We start from the raw sequence: 18919 nt of genomic DNA, 5'->3' as shown, positions 1-18919 counted from the left end.
CAGGCCTGCTAGAAGAGGCCTTGTTGCTAGAACAGAAACATTGCTGTATCTTAGTGAGAATATTTGGTGAGACCTCGTAATGAGCTCTTGCTGGACAGCAGAGGCTATGGTTCGCTTGATGGGAGTATCTGCACTATATCACATGGGAGACAGGGCAGGGCCCTTGGATGTTGAAGACTGAGTCTTGGAACCAAACATCATCTGGAACTGGGTGATATTTTCCCTGCTGCCTCCGTTACACGCTGGGGCTCTTCAAACTCACCATGGACTTGCAAAGCAGTGAGGAGCACTTTCTGCCCTGCCAGGAATACCACCAGCGGTTTGGGCACTGGCCCTGCCCAGACTACCCGTTCTGCCACCACCCACTACACTACTACAACTGCGGTGGCGAGAGCAAGCCATCCCAGCAGGCGCACCCACGCACCATCGTGGCCCTGTTTACACAGTCATCTGCGCCGTGGCCTGTGGCTTCTTCAATCCCACGCTGCCCGATGACGACAACGAGCAGATGACAACTGGACGACCAAGGTCTACATCTACCCGGTCTATTCGCTCCATCCGCAGACGCCACCGGGGAGTCGTTCGGCCAGCCTGAGAGGAACTTACGGTGGCACTCACCGCCCCGGAAAAACTGCAAGACTACGAGGCCTGGGAGCTGCTGCTGCAGTGTCAGAAGGCCCGTGGGCCAGACCAGTTGGTCGGCCTGCAAGGTGTCCTGGGCCAGGGCATGCAGACGGAGACCTCCAGTGTTAAGCTGCACTACTCCTGGCCTGAGCCACAGGCCGTCGCCGTTTCAGACTGGTGTATCGCTCCTTTGAAATAGTTGTAAGTTCAGACGAGATGAAATGCCTTTCCTAGATATTTTTTCTTAATTAATGTTATTTGCTATTTAGTTTCATTTTTTGTACAATGTATTGCTTGTTGATGTATTGCTTTGTTGATGTATTGCCTTATTGATTTTTTTTATATTTGTGTTTGCTTTTTCTGTAGGCCGCCTTGGGGGCCGTTTGGCCAAAAGGTGGGGTATAACTAAACATTAACATAACACAAAATAACCTATGATCCATTATATATGAAATCATAGTGGTTAGAGTGTTGGACTACGACCTGGGAAACCAGGGTTCAAATCCCCACATAGTTGATCCCAATTTATGGGTACCCTATGAATAGGGTGTTCATGGTAAGCAGTATTCAGAGGGGGTTTACCATTGTCTTCCTCTGAGGCTAGTCCACCCCGGCTGGCTAGGGCCTGCTCAGCTTGCCACAGCTGCACAAGCCAGTCCCTTCCTTTGCAACTTCCAGCTGGGGGGCAACTGGGCTCCTTGGGACTATGCTGCTTGCCCACAGTTGCACAGGTGGCAGGGCACATAACCTCTGAGCCACACACTGTGGCGGTGATCTTTACCTGGCCCTTGACACCCAGGAGACACAAGCGGGGATTTGAACTCACAGACTCTGGACTCCCAGCCAGGCTCTCCTCCCCACTGTGCTGAGATGGCTGAAAATTACGAAGCAAGGCCAGAGTCAGTTCCAATATGGAGGCAGTTTGGCATATTCAGCTGGCAATTATTGGCTTCTCATTCTATTGATACCTAAAATCCATCTTCAGAAATTGCTGAATTCTTTATCACAGCATTTCCCTTGTGGCAAGGAGTTTCATAGCTCAGCTTTCCTCAGGCTAAATAGAGATATTTGTTCTGGAGGTAAGCAGAATTTGCTAATCTTAAGGCTCTAAGTAGTCAAGGCTTATTTTTTCCTTCCCATTCCCACATGCCACTCAAAGTAGTCTTACCTATCTCCTATAATTTTTAATTTATTTTTTTTGCAAATTAAACAAAGAAAGAAAAAAAATTAAAATAGAAGAAATCTGCTGAATGTAGGATATATACATTGATTAGACCATCTAATAGGCTCAGATGGAGAATTTTTGCCATTTCTTATTTTACAGTTTGAATATCAATTGCCAATGAGTGCAGAATGCCAATATCCTAGTTACAACATTTGCTAGTATTCCATTTACGGCTCATCTCCTCTGAACACTTTGGCATCTCCTAAATTGTTAGAGTGAATTATTGGATCCTTACAGAATGATAGTTGTTTATAAGTGCTTAATGAGTCTTTATATGATAGAAGTTCAGGAACTTGAGAGAAGTGTGAAATAGGTAATTAGAATCAGAGCTTGGAAAAGTTACTTTTTTGAACTACAACCCCCATCAGCCCCAGCCAGCACATGCTGGCTGGGTCTGATGGGAGTTGTAGTTCAAAAAAGTAACTTTTCCAAGCTCTGATTAGAATGTATTATACAGCCTAACCAATGGAAAATTGCTTTACAGTGTATACAGAATGTTTCTGTAGATTTGAAATTAAGATTGAACCAGCAAAAAGTAATATTTCAAGCATATATCCACTTCAGTTTCCTACAATCAAGCAGTATAGAAATCCTGTTAAATAAAATAAATAAATATTGGACTCTACAACATTTTTATAGGAAGGCACTGTCAAATATAGATAAATGTTGGAAGTATAATGCTGGAAATACCTCAGTGAGGCATATAGTGGGCTTGTCCATCTATAACTGAAACTTGGTAGGATGACTCCCATGACTGGAATACAGCAATTGAAGGATACAACTTGTACAAAAAGAACAGAAGGAATAAAATGGGAGGTGGAGTTGTACTATATGTTAAAAATATATATCCCTGCACAGAAATACAGGAAGATGAGCTTGGTAGCTCCACTGAGAGTATCTGGATTAAAATTAATGGGGCAAGTAATGAAAGGAATGTGGTGCATGGAGTCTACTACCGACCACCCAATCAAGGAGAAGACAAGAATGTAACTTTTGAAAAGCAAATTGCCAATGTTTCAAGGAGGCATGGGGGACTTCAATTATCCCGATATCTGTTGGGAGACAAATTCTGCAAGAATTTTCTGACTTGTGTTAGAGATAACTTTCTCCTACAGAAAGTGGAGGAAGCAACCAGAGGACTTGATTCTAACCAATACAGATGATTGGGTTAATGAAGTGGCAGTTATGGGAACTCTGGGGGAAAGTGACCACACCAAACATGAATTCTTGATTTTAACAGAAGCAAAAGCTGAGAGTAGCCATACACACACCCTGGACTTCAGGAAAGCTGATTTCAATAAACTCAGAACAATTGTAAGTATGGTTCCATGGCAAGCGGCCCTAATGAGAAAAGGAGTGCAAGATGGGTGGGAGTTTCTAAAAAAGGAAATTCTAAAAGCGCAATGGCAAGCAATTCCAACAAGGAAAAAAGGGGAAAACAGCAGAAGAAGCCAATGTGGCTTCACAAAAAGCTTAGAGATGACCTGAAAACAAAAAAGGACACATACACGAAGTGGAAAAAAGGCCAGACCACAAAGGAAGAGTACAGGCAGGTATCACAGAATTGCAGGGATGGCATCAGGAAGGCTAAAGCTGAGAATGAACTGAGGTTAGTGAGAGATGCTAAAAGCAACAAAAAAGCTTTCTTCAGGTACGTCCATAGTAAAAGACAGAGAAAAGAAATGGTGGCACAGCTACTCAATGAGGATGGCAAAATGATAACAGATGACAAAGAAAAGGCAGAAGTCCTCAATTCCTACTTTGGCTCAGTCTTCTCCCAAAAAAGGGTCTATGACCCTCCTGGGAAACATGAAGTAGAAGGGGCAGGATTGGAGCTTCAGATTGATAGACAAACGGTCAAGGAATACCTAATCACTTTGAATGAGTTCAAATCTCTAGGGCCCGATAAACTGGATCCTAGAGTATTGAAGGAACTGGCTGAAGACCTCTCAGAACCACTGTCTATTAACTTTGTGAAATCATGGAGGACTGGTGAAGTGCCAGATGACTGGAGGAGAGCTAATGTTGTCCCTATCTTCAAAAAGGGCAAAAAGGAGGAACCAGAGAACTACAGACCAGTGAGCCTAACACTAATCCCTGGAAAAACTCTGGAGAAGATTATAAAGCAGTCAGTCTGTAAACACCTTGAAAGCAATGCAGTGATTACTAGGAGCCAACTTGGATTTATGAAGAACAAATTCTGCCAAACTAATCTTATCTTGTTTTTTGATCGGGTAACCTCCCTTGTAGACTGTGGGAATGCTGTGGACATAATATATCTCGACTTCAGCAAAGCTTTTGACAAAGTGCCCCATGATATTCTGATTAGCAAACTAGCTAAATGTGGGCTGGATCTACAGTTGGCTCCGGAATCGTACTCAAAGAGTGCTTATCAATGGTTCCTTCTCAAACTGGGCGGAAGTAACGAGTGGGGTACCACAGGGCTCAGTCCTGGGCCCAGTGCTCTTTAACATTTTTATTAATGACTTGGATGAGGAGGTACAGAGCATGCTTATCAAATTTGCAGATGATATAAAATTGGGGGGCACAGCTAATACCATAGAAGACAGAAATAAGGAACTGGGAACTAGTAACTTCAGAATGTTTGATATTGGCAATCACAAGAGAGGCAAGGGAACCTAACCGAGGAGATATAGACATGCTTTGAGCCATCATCTCCACTAACAGTCACAGCGGCACTTACCAGAATGCCCTAAGGGAAGTGTCTCTACCAGGCTTTTGTACTATGTACTGTCTTTGCATAAGCCATACTTTTGCACCCCCTACTAAGACCCTCCGTGGCACAGAGTGGTAAGCGGCAGTAACACAGCCGAAGCTCTGCTCACGGCTGCAGTTCGATTCCAATGGAAGGAGGAAGTCGAATCTCCAGTAAAAGGGGTCAAGGTCCACTCAGCCTTCCATCCATCCGTGGTCGGTAAAATGAGTACCCTGCATACGCTGGGGGGTAAAGAAAGACTGGGGGAGGAACTGGCAATCCCACCCCATATATACGGTCTGCCTAGTAAACGTCGCAAGACGTCACCCTAAGAGTCAGAAACGACTCGCACTATAAGTGCGGGGACACCTTTACCTTTTATTAATTTTACCCAAAACCCACAAAGAGAGAGTAACTCCCCCCGCCCTGCCCGGTCTTGAGCAGTTGACAATCTTTAAGAATTCTTGCCCCTGAAACCCCAGTCTCTGTGGCATCTCAACTAGATTGTACCAGCTTCTCTTCCCTTCCTATTTCCCGTCTCCGTTTTATATTTTGCATTTGGCTTAGTTAGGGACTTGGGAAACACGCAAGCAATCCCTTCCAAGGCTGGCCACATTCCTCATCAAAAGCCATCCAAGGAACCTCAGGGCCTTGGGTCACTTTGCAAGCCTCTTCCCCTGAAGAAGTCTCTTCGTTTGTCCTTTCACGCTGGCAGTAGAGGTAAATTCCAGCTCTTCTCTGCCCTCCTTTGCTTGGTCGCTCAGCTAGCCGGCTGTGTACCTTGTCACCATGCCGTGTCTGTTCTTCCCTCTCTTATCTACTCTCCGCTCCACACATGTTTGCCTGGTGTCTTCCACCCGCCCCTCTCCATGTTTGAATTAATAGGCCTCCTTTCTTAACCCCAGTGTTGCCGGTCCTGTACAATTTTTCATTTTATTTATTTTTATTTATGTTATGCCAACTCAGACATTTGATTCTAAGCTTTGGAGTGTTGCCCGATAGCTAATTCACGCTTGTATAACCTGCCCCCTGATGCAATATGATTCTGTGCTCAAGCCCCCGAAGAATAGATTTGTTTGGTGGATACACGCGTTCAAGAGCAACTATGTAGTTAAAGACATGTGTTAACACTTTCCCCGCAGCTTGGCAAAGGGGGAGAGATTCTGAGCCTGAGGTGTAACTAGCATATCCTGGGAATGGGAATGTCAGTGTTATACCTTTTGGCTGCACTGAAGGGATCTCTTTTTTCTCCTTTCTGAATGAGAGTGTGTGCTTTTAACAAGATAACAGGCAGAAATTCAACAGGTACAGATTTGCCCATCATGGAGGTGCAGCACTGGCAAAGTGTGACATGTTGATTTTCTTCATGTCATGCAACAGTTAACAGCAGAGAGAGAGAGAGAGAGAGATGGAAACCCTACTCCTAGTTTCTGGCAATATACAATCCCTGATTCATTATATTAATATCTGAACCTCTGTGGAATATCTCCTGCTCCTGCTCTGAAGCTTCAGTAGAAATAGAGGAAGAGAAGAGCAACCCTACTTTGCTTCCAAGCCCCATCAACTAGGCTATTTTTTATCTTCAAAGCTCACCATGTAGAACCCAACCAGCACATGTATGTCTGCAGGGCTTATCTCCACACAGGAGCAAGTTATCCCCCTCATCCTTGATACTTCTTTTAGTATCACAACAGCCAGCTGCTCTGAGACATCCCGATATAAAACCAGAGCAAGCTGGTAATCTAAGATCTTGACTTTCTCTGAAGGCAACCTCCAAAAAGTCTTTACAGAGTTAAGTTCCACCAGAGTCACATCTGTTTGAAAACGGCAGGGAAATGCCAGGCAACTGCAATATTGCCCAGAAGTCGTAGAGCCCAGTTTTCTTTTAATAGCCACTGTGCTAGTAGAGCTGAGGGGCTTTCTCATAATATAGGTTTAGTCATGGATACTGCCTTTCAGTCTCCATTCTCTGTCTTCAAAGTAGGAATTCTACCCTGACATAAGATTTCTTGCCTGCACTTCACAATGAGGTCCCAGAGTGGGTTCCAACAATGTAAAAATACAATGTTGAGATCAGTTTAAGGCAAATTACAATAAAGAGAATAGGGTGGTTCCTAGGGGTTGCTCTGCCAGTGTGGATGAACTGAAACAAAAATGTGCAAAGAACTCCAAATAAGTGATAATGTTAGACACTGTAAAAAAAAACTTTAAAGAAATAATAGAAGTGCTTGGAAATAGAAAGAGCAGGTCCACTTGGCATATATATTTTGTTATTGGCATATCTGTTTCATGTAATAAATTATGTTTTAAAGAAATATTACATTTGTATCCCACTCCTTCTAAGGAGCTCACACATTAGCCCATTTGTCCTCACAACAATCATATGAGGTAGGCCATGCTGAATTTGAGATTGTAACTGACCCAAAGATAAGCTGTGAGTTTCATAACTAAGTAGGCGTTTTAACTGTGGTCTCCCAAGTCTAGCATTCACCAATTTGGTGCCTTCCAGATGTTTTGGGCTACAATTTTCATCACCCCCCACTATTACCCAAAACATCTGGAGGGCACCAAGTTGGTGAAGGCTGTCCCAGCCCATCCAGTACTTCACTCCTTCCACAGGACTGGCTTTGATGGGATAGTCACAATTCAACCATAAAACAGACACTTTAAAGAACAGACTATCAAGAGGAGCACAGAAAAGAAGAGGGCCAAACTATGACTTCCAGTCAGGACTGCTGCAACTCATTTTTATGCCAGACACAGAAAATTCAAATTAATTAAGAAGGGACACAGTCCATAGCAGCACCTATACAACACCTGCTTACTTCAATGTCTTCACAGGAGCAGAATGTGCCCCAGGGGCCAGCATGGTAAATCACCGTCAAAGCCTTCCCATCTTTGCTGCCACTTCCTGAAGCAGGTTGCTGTGCTCTCATTTTGTTTGTTCCTAGCTGCACAATCTTTCTCAGAACCATACAGTTTCACAGGCAAAAATTGGCAGGACCCTGCCTTCAGTTTAGAAGCTAAAACTGAGAATGGGAACAGCAACAGAGAAAGGGGAAGGAGACACAACATAAGTAATGGAAGACCATGGAGTGGGGGAAATTATCATTACCTAAATCTTTACAGTTAAGGAGGAGGACTAAAGGGTTAAGCAAAGATTCCTGCAACATTTTGAACTTCAAGGAGTTCTTATTCAGGTGAAATCAACAAAGTATCTTGTGATGCCGGAAAGAGTAACATACCTATTATGGAATAAGCTTTTGTGGACAATGGCCTACTTCATTAGAAGTAGACCAATAATTTATGGACGACCATAGGTTTCCTAACAGTGATTTATACAGATAATAAATATAAATATGTAATATGATCGGTGTGCAGATCTTACATACAGCATCATAGGCAAAAATTGGCAGAATAGTCCTTTTAATTAGATGTATGAAGTATAATCCTCAGTTACAGGCCTATTCATGGTGGTAAAGAGAGATATAAGCAGTAAAGTCAGAGAAAATAAAGTGCAAAAAATGCAGAAATTAACAATTCCATTAGAACTAGACCATATCCAACATTTGCATGGTGATCCAGGAAACTGGTAATATCACAGTGGCAAAGAAAACCATTGCTTCTATTCAGAACTAAATGAATAGAGTTGAGCTTCTTGACAACTTGTAATTTAGGGTTTCACACTGGAGTCATCTTCTGAAATTCCTTTGTTCAAGTATAGCCACCTTATCTTAGATTTTAAAAAAAATAATACCATATTGCTTCCCTCTTGAAAGCCTTAGCAAGATCTTATTCTTAGAAGAAATTGCTTTTCTTCTGAAAAAGAACTCCTTAGTATTTAGAACATACTGGAATTCAAAAAAGTTGCATGTATTTATTAAAACTGCTTGCCATTTTATACTTCAGGATGTTCCCCTCATTCTTTTCACCTGTATATCTCAAGGTTGCTCATTTTTCTGTGAGTAAACTTCATTTTATTTATTTATTACATAGCCAAAGCTCTCTGGGTGGTTTACAAAAATTAAAAACATTGAACATTAAAAACAAATATACAATTTTAAAAACCATACAAAGTTTAAAACCATGAAGCACAAATAAATAAGGGGAAAGGCATGGGGTCAGAGCTCAGCACATGTTGTTAGAATGCCTGGGAGAAAAGGAAAGGCTTGATCTGGCACAAAAAAGAGAACAATGCTGGCACCAGGTGATCTTCATCAGGGAGATCATTCCATAATCTTGGGGCCACCACTGAAAAGGCCCTCTCCCTTGTTGCCAGACTCCCAGCTTCCCTCCGAGTAGGCACGCAGAGGAGGACCTTTGATGTTGAGTGTAGTGTACCGGTGGGTTCATGTCAGGAGAGGCATTTTGTCAGCTTTATAGGTTAAAACCAGCACCTTTAATCGGGCTCACAAACATATAGGCAGCCAATGCAAGTGGACCAGAATTGGTTTTATATGTTCAAACCATCTGGTCCCTGTTACCAATCTGGCCACTGCATTTTGCACAAGCTGCAGTTTCTGAACTGTCTTCAAAGGCAGCCCCATGTAGAGCGTATTGCAGTAATCTAATTTGGAGGTTACCAGAGCATGGACAACTGAAGCCAGGCTATCCCTGTCCAGATAGGGGCGTAGCTGGGCCACCAACCGAAGTTGGTAGAAGGCATTCTGTGCCACCAAGGCTATCTGAGCCTCAAGTGATAGAGATGGTTCCAGGACAATGGCCAAACTACAAACCTGCTCCTTCAGGGGGAGTGCAACCCCATCCAGAACAGGTTGGACATCCACCATCTGGTCAGAAGAACCACCCACTAACAGCATCTCAGTCTTGTCTGGATTGAGCCTCAGTTCATTAGCCCTCATCCAGTCCATTGTCGCAGCCAGGCACCGGTTCAGCACATTGACAGCCTCACCTGAAGAAGATGAAAAGGAGAAGTAGAGCTGCGTGTCATCAGCGTGCTGATGGCAATGAACTCCAAAACTCCGGATGACCGCACCCAACGGTTTCATGTAGATGTTGAACAGTATGGGGGACAGAACTGACCCCTGTGGAACCCCATACTGAAGAATCCATGGGGCCAAGCAGTGTTCCCCAAGCACCACCTTCTGGAGCCGACCAGCCAAGTAGGAGGGAACCACCGCCACGCAGTCCCTCCCACTCCCAACTCAGCCAGTTGTCCCAGGAGGATACCATGGTCAATGGTATCAAAAGCCGCTGAGAGATCAAGGAGAATCAACAGAGTCACACTCCCCTGTCTCTCTCCTGACAAAGGTCATCATACAGGGCGACCAAGGCTGTTTCTGTGCCAAAACCAGGCCTGAAACCTGACTGAAATGGATCCAGATAATTGGTCTCATCCAAGAGTGTCTGGAGCTGGCCCGCAACCACTCATTCCAGGACCTTGCCCAGGAATGGAACATTTGCCACCGGCCTATAGTTATTAATATTTTCTGAGTCCAGGGAAGATTTCTTCAGGAGTGGTCTCACTATAGCCTCTTTCAGGGGGCCTGGGACCACCCCCTCTCGCAGAGAGGCATTAATCACCTCCCTGGCCCGGCTGGCTGTTCCATCCCTGCTAGCTTTTATTAGCCAAGAATGGCAAGGATCCAGCACAGAAGTGGTTGCACAAACCTGTCCAAGCACCTTGTCAGTGTCCTCAAACTGTACCAACTGAAACTCATCCAAGAAATCAGGACAAGACTATGCTCTGGATACCTCCCTTGATTCACCTACTATAACACTGGAGCAGAGCTTGGAAAAGTTACTTTTTTTGAACTACAACTCCCATCAGCCCAATCCAGTGGCCATGTTGGCTGGGGCTGATGGGAGTTGTAGTCTAAAAAAGTAACTTTTCCAAGCTCTGCACTGGAGTCTTAGTCCTGGGGGATGCTAAATATTTTATCCTGGAAGTGCCTAGCAAGTTCATTACAGCAGGCCTCAGATGGCTCTACCATGTTCTTGGGGCCAGCATATAATAGCCCTGGACAACTCTGAAGAGCTCTGCTGGGTGGTGAATTAATCGTTTAATAGTGCCAGCAAAATATTGTTTTTTTGCTGCCTTCATTGGCCCTAAATACAGCTTGCCATAGGCACTTATCAGTGTTTGATTGCATCCATCAGGAGTTTGTCTCCATCTGCACTCAAGCCGTCTCCTACATTGTTTCATCACTCTCAGCTCTGGGGTATACCATGGTGCCGTATGAGCTCTACACAGGAGGGGGCGCTCAGGAGCAATCATGTCAAATGCCCGGGGCATTTCTGTATTCCACAGATCAAGGAGGGTTTCGACAGGAGCGCCAGCCCTATCAGCCAGAAAAGTCCCCAGAGCCCTTTGGAAACCATCCGGATCCATTAGTCTCTGGGGGTGGACCAACTTAATAGGTCCCCCACCCTTGCAGAGGGGAAAAGCTGCTGTAAGTCTAAACTTCAGCAAGCAGTGATCTGACCATGACAGAGGAACTGATGTAAGGCCCCCCACATTCAGATCACCTTCTCCATGTGCAGTTGCAAACACCAAGTCTAGAGTATGCCCTGCTACATGTGTTGGGCCAGTGGCGTGTTGGGACAGTCCCATGGTTGTCATGGAGATCATGAAATCCTGAGCTGCCCCGGATAAGGTGGCCTCGGCATGGATGTTGACATCCCCCAGAACCAACAGTCTGTGAGACCACCTCTGTCAGCTCAGCTAGGGAGTCTGTTGGGTGGCAAGGTGGGCGGTACACCAAGAGAATCTCCAATCTGTCCTGCTGACCCAACACAAGGTGCAAACACTCTAAACCAGTAGTCACATGGACAGGGTGCCTGCAGAGGGAGATGGAGCTCCTACAGACCACAGCAAGCCCCCACCTTTCCCGACCCTCAGGTCTACCCTGATGCTGAACCAGGTACCCTGGTGGGCATAGCTGGGAGAGACTGACTCTTCCCTGCTCACCCACCCAGGTCTCAGTTATACATGTCAGATCGGCTGCCTCATCCACAATTAAAACGTGAATGAGGAGATCTTATTATGCACCGAGCTGGCGTTTAGGAGCACCATTCAGAGGCCTGAGAGCTGGCTGATAGGGCAACCAACAGACCTGCTGGTGTGGGGAGGACCAGAACAAGGCACAGCCATTAACTGCCTGGGTCGCGTTCCCCTTATCTGGCAAGTCCTCCTCACAATGCCATATCTCCCTCTACCTGTCACTACACTGATTGGGGCCCCTCAAGTCCCCCCACTTGGCTCTGAGTCCTCTCTCCCAGGCACATAACTCAAAACATACAAGTCCCACCAAAGCCAGGCAATCTTCATGGAAGTCAGTGGGACTTACTTCTGAGTAAACATGCATTAGATTAGATTGTAGACTAAGCCTGATTACTCAGAAATATGTGCTGCTGAGTCATCCAGATCTTTAGGGTTTTGAATTGTAGCTTGCAAATACTAAGAGATGGGGGGGGGAGACCTCTCAGCTACATCTCAGGTGCATCTGATGATGTGATAATAAAATCAGCTGTCCTTAATTACTTCAGATGCCTTGGGCTAATCCTTACACATTCCAATGTAACACATACATCAGGTTAGTTTACAGTTGGGTCTACAGTCTGACTGAGCTGAATCATTTGGATTCAAAACTATCTGGCTTACACTAAATTTCACTGGTCTAATATAATATTAAATCCAAATATTGTACTTTGAAAATTTACATGACTGACACTCTTAATTTTAATACTTGTTATGGGGAGTTTTTGTCCTGTATTCATACTTGTATGTCAAAAACAATGTTAAAAAATCCAAATTCAAGGATTTACAATTGGTTAGGCTCCAATCCTAAACATACTTACTTTGAAGTAAATCCAGTTAAAACAATTAAATTTACTTCTGAGTAAAAGTGATAATGAATTTCACCACTCATATATTTAAAGAAAATAACCAATAACTGTGCAGTAAAATAGCTAAACATAATTAATCCAGCTCCACCTAATACCTAAGACAGCCACACCCACCTTCCTTGTGATTGGTCCTGATGGCTCCATTTAATCTTCTCCACCCCTCCAAACTGGCAAATGAGTGGCAAAATTAAAAAGGCTAAATTGTTATTGGTAAGACCTAGAATACAAATGTTTTATTTTAGACAAAGGAGAAGCTATTTAGGGTTTAGGTGTCTGAGAAGGTGTGCATGTGAGCAAAACGAAGGGAGAGCTAGAGATTGTTAGTAGGTTTGGTGTTCTACCACAATTCATTTGTTGTGTTCTTGTCTTTTGTTTTACTAGTTTATTTGTATAGATCATGGTATTTGTGGAGACTATGTTATCCTCAGTTGGGGGGTTCATCTGCTTCCAGGATGTGCAATCTGACTGAACCTTTGCAGGTGAGGAGAAGGGGGCTGAGGTATTATTTTGACTACATGTTGTCCTTTAACATGTCCTTTAGCAAGGGTTGGGAATTAAAATAGCAGTTTCTGTGTGTGTGGGTATTAACTGGTCTCTGTTTATGAGCTGACCCTAGCATAATTCTTAGTACTACAAAATATCTACCCTTAATTGATGTGTGGCAGTTTGCTGCTTTCCAAACACTATTGAACCCTGCCAACTTTACTGGAGGACAGGGGAAAAGAGCAGGAGTGACTCTTGAGCTAGCCAGAATAGTGTCCTGATAAGGTTTAGGGGCCCCTTCTTGCTTATATTCAAACTAAACTACTAAAAAGAAATGTGTAGAATGCTTGTTTTTTGTCTTCATGATGATTATAGCAAGGCCCTCCATCTGAGATGATCCTGTACGTTTTCTCATAATATGTATGTACATACCTGACTCCTAGGTTATATTTTAAAGTAAAGGGATGGATACATGCATGCCTGCTAAATAAAAGCCATTACATTGTTTATACCCACAGTCATAGGGTAGAGACACTTGCTGTTCTGCCATTTCCAGTGTGTCTCCACCTCTGTTTTCTGAAAATGGGGGCACATGATACTAATCAAACCCTCCCTCTTTTTACTATAAAACCTGGTGGGATCAGCTTGAACATTGTTTTTTTTTAAAATTCAGCTTTAAACAGATTTTGCAGCTGATCAGCAGATCAACCAGTTGTCCCTCCAGGTGTGGCCAATGGGAATGGTTTGCTGTAGGTGACTAGTACGCTCATAGCCATAGAACAATGGATTTGGAAGCTATCTAATCCAATGCAGAATGCAGCTGCAGCATGTCTGACAGATGCCTATCTGGTTTCTGCTTAATTTTTTTCAAGGAAAGAGAGCCCACCACCTTCTGAGGTAGACTGTTCCACTATCAAAAAGCTCCTAAATCTGCTTCCCTGTGATTTTCACCCTTTGGTTCTAGACCTGCCCTCTGGAGCAACAGAGAACAAGTCTGCTCAGTGGTCTTTGTAGTAGCCCTTCAGATGCTGGAAGACTGTTGCTTTTCCTCCCCTGAATCTTCTCTAGACTCTACATACCTGCTACCATTGTGTGTCTCTCTCTTTCTTTCCTGCTTCAATTCCTAATCTAAATCTAAGTTTAGAAAGTAAGCTCCTCCAGGCAGGGACATGTGCAGAATCAGCAGTATAAGTGCCCCTAAGGAATAATCACATGTGAAGAAAGCAATGTTCTCCAGAAGGTTGGTGGTATGATACCTTTATCTAAAGATTTTAATTCTATTATCCATGAGAGATGGGCAAGATAGCATATCTTCTTTTCCACATGTTGTGTTCAGTTCTCTTCCCCCCACCCAATAAACTTCCTAAATTTTGTTTAAAATGTGTACCTGATCAGTGCTCCCAAATTCTATGATTGGAACAAGTTATGAAGAGGGAGCAACTTGTAATCAATTATGGTTGCCTATTTTATAAATAACTATGGACTAACTGCATGGCTTCAACTATGGTGGGATGGAGATTTTTGAGAGAAAGCTGGAATATACATATAAAGACTCTCTGCTGTGCCAAGAAAGCTGGAGAAGTAGTGTAGATGGGAAATCCATGGTTCGAATCTCTCCCTCCACCATGAACTTACCAGGTGGTGTGAAGCAAGCTACAATTTTTTTTGTCTCATCCCCTTCTGCAATCCAAGGATAAGACTGCAGTAACCTGTATTATGATGGATTCATCTTGGAATAATTAGCTCTCTTATTGTAAGAGTGCTTGTGGCCCAGAGATGTTCAGAGGCAGGTGGAGGAGGGAGGCTTCTGTTTAGAGGAGACAGCCATCAATCAAGTGTCCTGTGTGCCATGTCCTTAGTATTTGATTTGCAAGTGCAGCTAAAAATTCTGCTCCCTAGTCCTGATCTAATATTCTTGTACTTCCTTAGCAGCTGGGTGTGGGGGCCCTAGAAGATGTAGGAGCATAGGAAACATTTGCTCCATGGTATTATCCGGGGCTCAAAATATCCTGGTGAACATTTGTCTTGCCTATCTTTGAGTCCTCTGTCGAGATAGCTAGGATTCTGCCTTGCCTGATGCAGAATAGTAGCTTGCCCCCCCCCCGATAAGGGGCCCATTATCTTTGTCTTAGGGGTGGGAACCAGCCCATGCCCTCTGGGGCTCATCAGTCTACACGTTTTTTAAGTTGCTTCCATGTTTCAGTTAAAGAAACTGAAGGAAGTGATTATAAATTTCATTCAGAAGCCATTTCAGGCTTTTCAGCTTCATATTGGAATGCAGCACAGGGCCTCAATTTCTTTTTCTGTTTGCTTACATTCTAGTGGTGGAAAATGGAGGATTCCTTAAGCCATTCATCTCTGGGGTTCTGGGATGTGCCCCAGCCAGAGGGAGTTCAACAGGTCGAGCAGGAGGATGATGAAGCCTGCTGGGATGTTGATTTTATTGTGAGAAACTTCTCTGAGTCAAATGCTGGTGGTGCTCCGTGGCCAGGCCAAGAGGAACAGCCTTCAACGTCTGCTCTCTACCAGACAGTAAACATTGAGGAGGGAAGTAGAGAGAGGCACCCCAAAACCAACAGGGCACCTGATGTTCCTGGGGCACCAAGCTTCAATACTGAATTCCTGCCAGGAGAAAACTCTGTGGGCTGTGTTCCTCCTACCATGCATGGCTACACCCAGGAGGTGATGGATCCAAATAAGGGCCACAGCCAATTGCCCAGCAATCAGTTCCTTGCCCAGGCAAATTGTGGGGCTTTTGCTCCAATGGGACAGCATCACAGGGTGCCAAAACAGAGAGTTCATGGGCAATATTACCAATTAACCTATGTACACCCAGGTCCCCCTTTACTGAGTAAACATGGCACTTGCAATCAGCTTCCACCAGGGCAATCCCAGCTGCCACCTTGCAGCCTACTGAGTAGCTATTGTCATTCCTCCCATGGCCAATACCAAGCCACAGTACAACTTTACCAGGCAGCTCCAGCTTTGCCCACATCGCCCTTTTTCAGCGTCCTGACACCTCCCTTGCCTCCCAGGGAAGCCACAGACAAGCCTAAGAATGGACGCCAGTCCTCATCACACAAGCAGCCTGCCAGTCGCATCTGCAGTCATCCCAACTGTGGGAAAACCTATACCAAGAGCTCCCACCTCAAGGCCCATCTCCGCACTCACACAGGTAAGAAAGAGCTGCTTGAAGGGAGATCATGTTCTCCCTCTGTGTTGGGTTTTTTATTGAGAGTGATATATTGTAGGAAATAGGCTCCTTAGGGATGTTATCCTCAGAAGTATCCTGCAAGTAGAAGAAACATCGGCTAGTTCCTCAATCTAAGGTTCCATTGGGAAATTATTTATTTATTAAATGTATAACCCATCTTTCCTCCCAAAGGAGCCCAGGGTAGCATTCTGGTCAAATGTTACCTGTTTCCCATTCTGGTTTTCTTCTCCCAACATCTAACAATAGGATGTTTTCCTTCAGTGACCCAGACCTATTGTCAAGGTTTGAGTGGGAACTCCTATTTATTGAATTGTTCTTGCTCCCTACTTGCCCACCTGAACTTAGTAGTGGATGTGGGACCCTAGTATAATTTCTCTTTTGGCCCAGACGTAGCACAGTAATACAGTAAGGGCTGTTGTTCTTTTGCAGGTGAGAAGCCATATAAGTGCCATTATGCAGGGTGTGATTGGAAATTTTCCCGCTCAGATGAGCTGACTCGCCATTGTCGCAAGCACACTGGGCAGCGCCCATTCAAGTGTCCTGAATGCCTGAGCACATTCTCCCGTTCAGATCACCTCTCCCTGCACATGAAGAAACATCTAACTAAGTAACAGTATGCACAAACCGTGGTCTACAGTGGATATTCTGGGCCAATATGATGTCTTGCAGAACAGGGGAGTGGTAGTGGGAAGTGGGGTAACTCCAGATGTAAACCTTTCTCTCCTTGTGGCCCCTTGTCCATGGCAAGTGCTATGTCCTATATCAGCCTTCCCCAATCTTTGGGTCTCCAGATGTTGCTGGACTACAATTCCCATCATTCCTGACCATTGGCCATGCTGGCTGAGGCTGATGGGGGTTGTAGTGCAACAACATCTGGGGAACCCCAACGTTGGAAAAGTCTGTTCTATATCAATGGGGAGCCTCCAGTCCATGGGCCTAATTACTTAATGTCTGTTTTCCCCCAAATCAAATCCACCACATCATATCGCATCATATGCAACATCAGGTGTGGGGCACATAAAGATGTGGCTGGGATTGGCTGCACTAGGAAGTTGCCCATTAGGTTCTACTTAGCACAGCCAATGACCACTGCTCTCAGTGCTGACCACCTGATGGGTGTGGAGAGCGAGCCCCTTTGAAGGAGTTCCCCCCTCAGTGCTGATCAGCTAATGGGCACTCAGAGGGTTCCGCTTTGAAGTAATAATCTGACATTACAATGATGCCTAATGCATGGCCCTCCCCACGTTGGCCTGTGGGGGAGTAAAGATCTAGGCCATCAGCTGGATCCAGTTCTCCATCCCTGATCTACATGTGCTAGCTTTCATGAAATAAAACCAGACATTTACAGAACTCTGACTGCTAGAGTAAAAGCTCTTATATTGGAGGTGGGGAATCTGTGGCCCTCCAGATGTTGCTTGACTAAAATTTCCATTGTTCCACTGCTTGTTCCAGTTGCTTTTGGGGTCTTGATGGTATTGGCTCATAGGAGATAGAATCTTCTCCCTGCATTTTGCTTTTCTGACCCAGTTATCTTCCACACAGAGCGCTCTCTTTAATACCCCAAAAGTTTTCCTGTGGGTATGACCTGCTTATATAGAGTTAGTCCCCAAGGGATGCAAGAAGGGAATCTTATGGCAACCCTGAGGTAATTGGGTCTAGCAGATTCTCTAACATGTCCTCTGTATAAATGGAAAGTGGAGTAACAGTACCCTCTAGGGACAGATCTACAGCTTTCTGTATTAAAATAAATGTACTGAAAAAGAGCTGTCCCATGTTTTTCATTTGTGCTGAAAAATAACACTCCAGTTTTCTACAGTTTGCTTGGTCAGGTGTCGGGAAATGGAACCCAGGGTTTTAAGCCTTTACAAGTCAAAGAATTCTCACTGGTGCCTTTTCACTTTCTATCAGCCACGATGACAAGACCAGAAATAAATTTGCCCTGTCAGAAGGATCCCACATGTGTAATCTCCGCCACTTCACAGATGAAAACAAAATGCATTTGTAGGCAGTCATATAAACACTCTTAGCTATTTTTGTGTTAAGCCTCGGCACCCTGCACACATTGTTACACAAAGCTCTTTCCTTCCTGTACACAACCCGTTTACTTGGCAGAAGACTTTCCTGGGCTGATTGAAAAGCAAAAGAGTGCTTTGTTCTTAATCTAGGATTACATTAGAGAATAACATAATTGTACAGATTATATGAACTTTACCTATTGTAATTCCTGTTCTGTTCTTCTGCTGGTGCTGCATGAGGAACAACAACTGACAGACAGCCTCTTATTTAAACACTTAAATGGACTTCCAATATACATTTTTGCCTACTTCTTAAAACAGCCTGTATCTTGGGAGTTGATACTTCAGATAGCCTTTGGGGGCTCACCTGATTCAATGTTTTTGCAAGAAAAATAGGTCGTTTCACATAGAAAAGTAGTATGTGGCATGTCAGGGAAAAGGCTAGACTTTCCCCTGATGCGTAGTTTTTGATGGGGAAGGAAGGAGAGGCATTCAGTCCTATGAGCCCCCACCTGTAGTATGATGTGGTACAGCCATGCTCACCACCTGAGTGAAAACCAGACTTTTCAGGCAACTGACCTTTCTGTCTAGGCTGTGGTCTCCAATTTAAACATTCTATCACACAGTTTATAAAAACAAGCCGTTTATAAAACATTTAATCTTAAAACCTTTATTTCTACATACAGTAAATGTAACACAATTGAAATTTTAATATTACAAATATTTAGTTAAGAAAACAACAGTCGTAGCTTAACTCCTGCTCTAAAAGAAGA

The 18919-nt window shown here is 44.1% G+C and overlaps 1 protein-coding gene across 1 annotated transcript; it reads left to right on the top strand.

Annotated features, from left to right (window-relative positions):
* The first annotated feature begins 12084 nt into the window (after nt 1–12084).
* Nucleotides 12085–17894, top strand: KLF1 (KLF transcription factor 1). Its single transcript, XM_061639762.1, has 4 exons — nt 12085–12121; nt 12816–12913; nt 15240–16092; nt 16561–17894. The coding sequence occupies exons 2-4, from the start codon at nt 12887–12889 to the stop codon at nt 16740–16742; spliced, it is 1062 nt and encodes a 353-aa protein (XP_061495746.1). The 5' UTR covers nt 12085–12121; nt 12816–12886; the 3' UTR covers nt 16743–17894.
* Nucleotides 17895–18919: the final 1025 nt, after the last annotated feature.

This window comes from Rhineura floridana, chromosome 1 (genome assembly GCF_030035675.1).
Source record: "Rhineura floridana isolate rRhiFlo1 chromosome 1, rRhiFlo1.hap2, whole genome shotgun sequence".
NCBI classification, from domain to species: Eukaryota; Metazoa; Chordata; class Lepidosauria; order Squamata; family Rhineuridae; genus Rhineura; species Rhineura floridana.
This window is presented reverse-complemented; position numbering and strand designations above follow the sequence as displayed.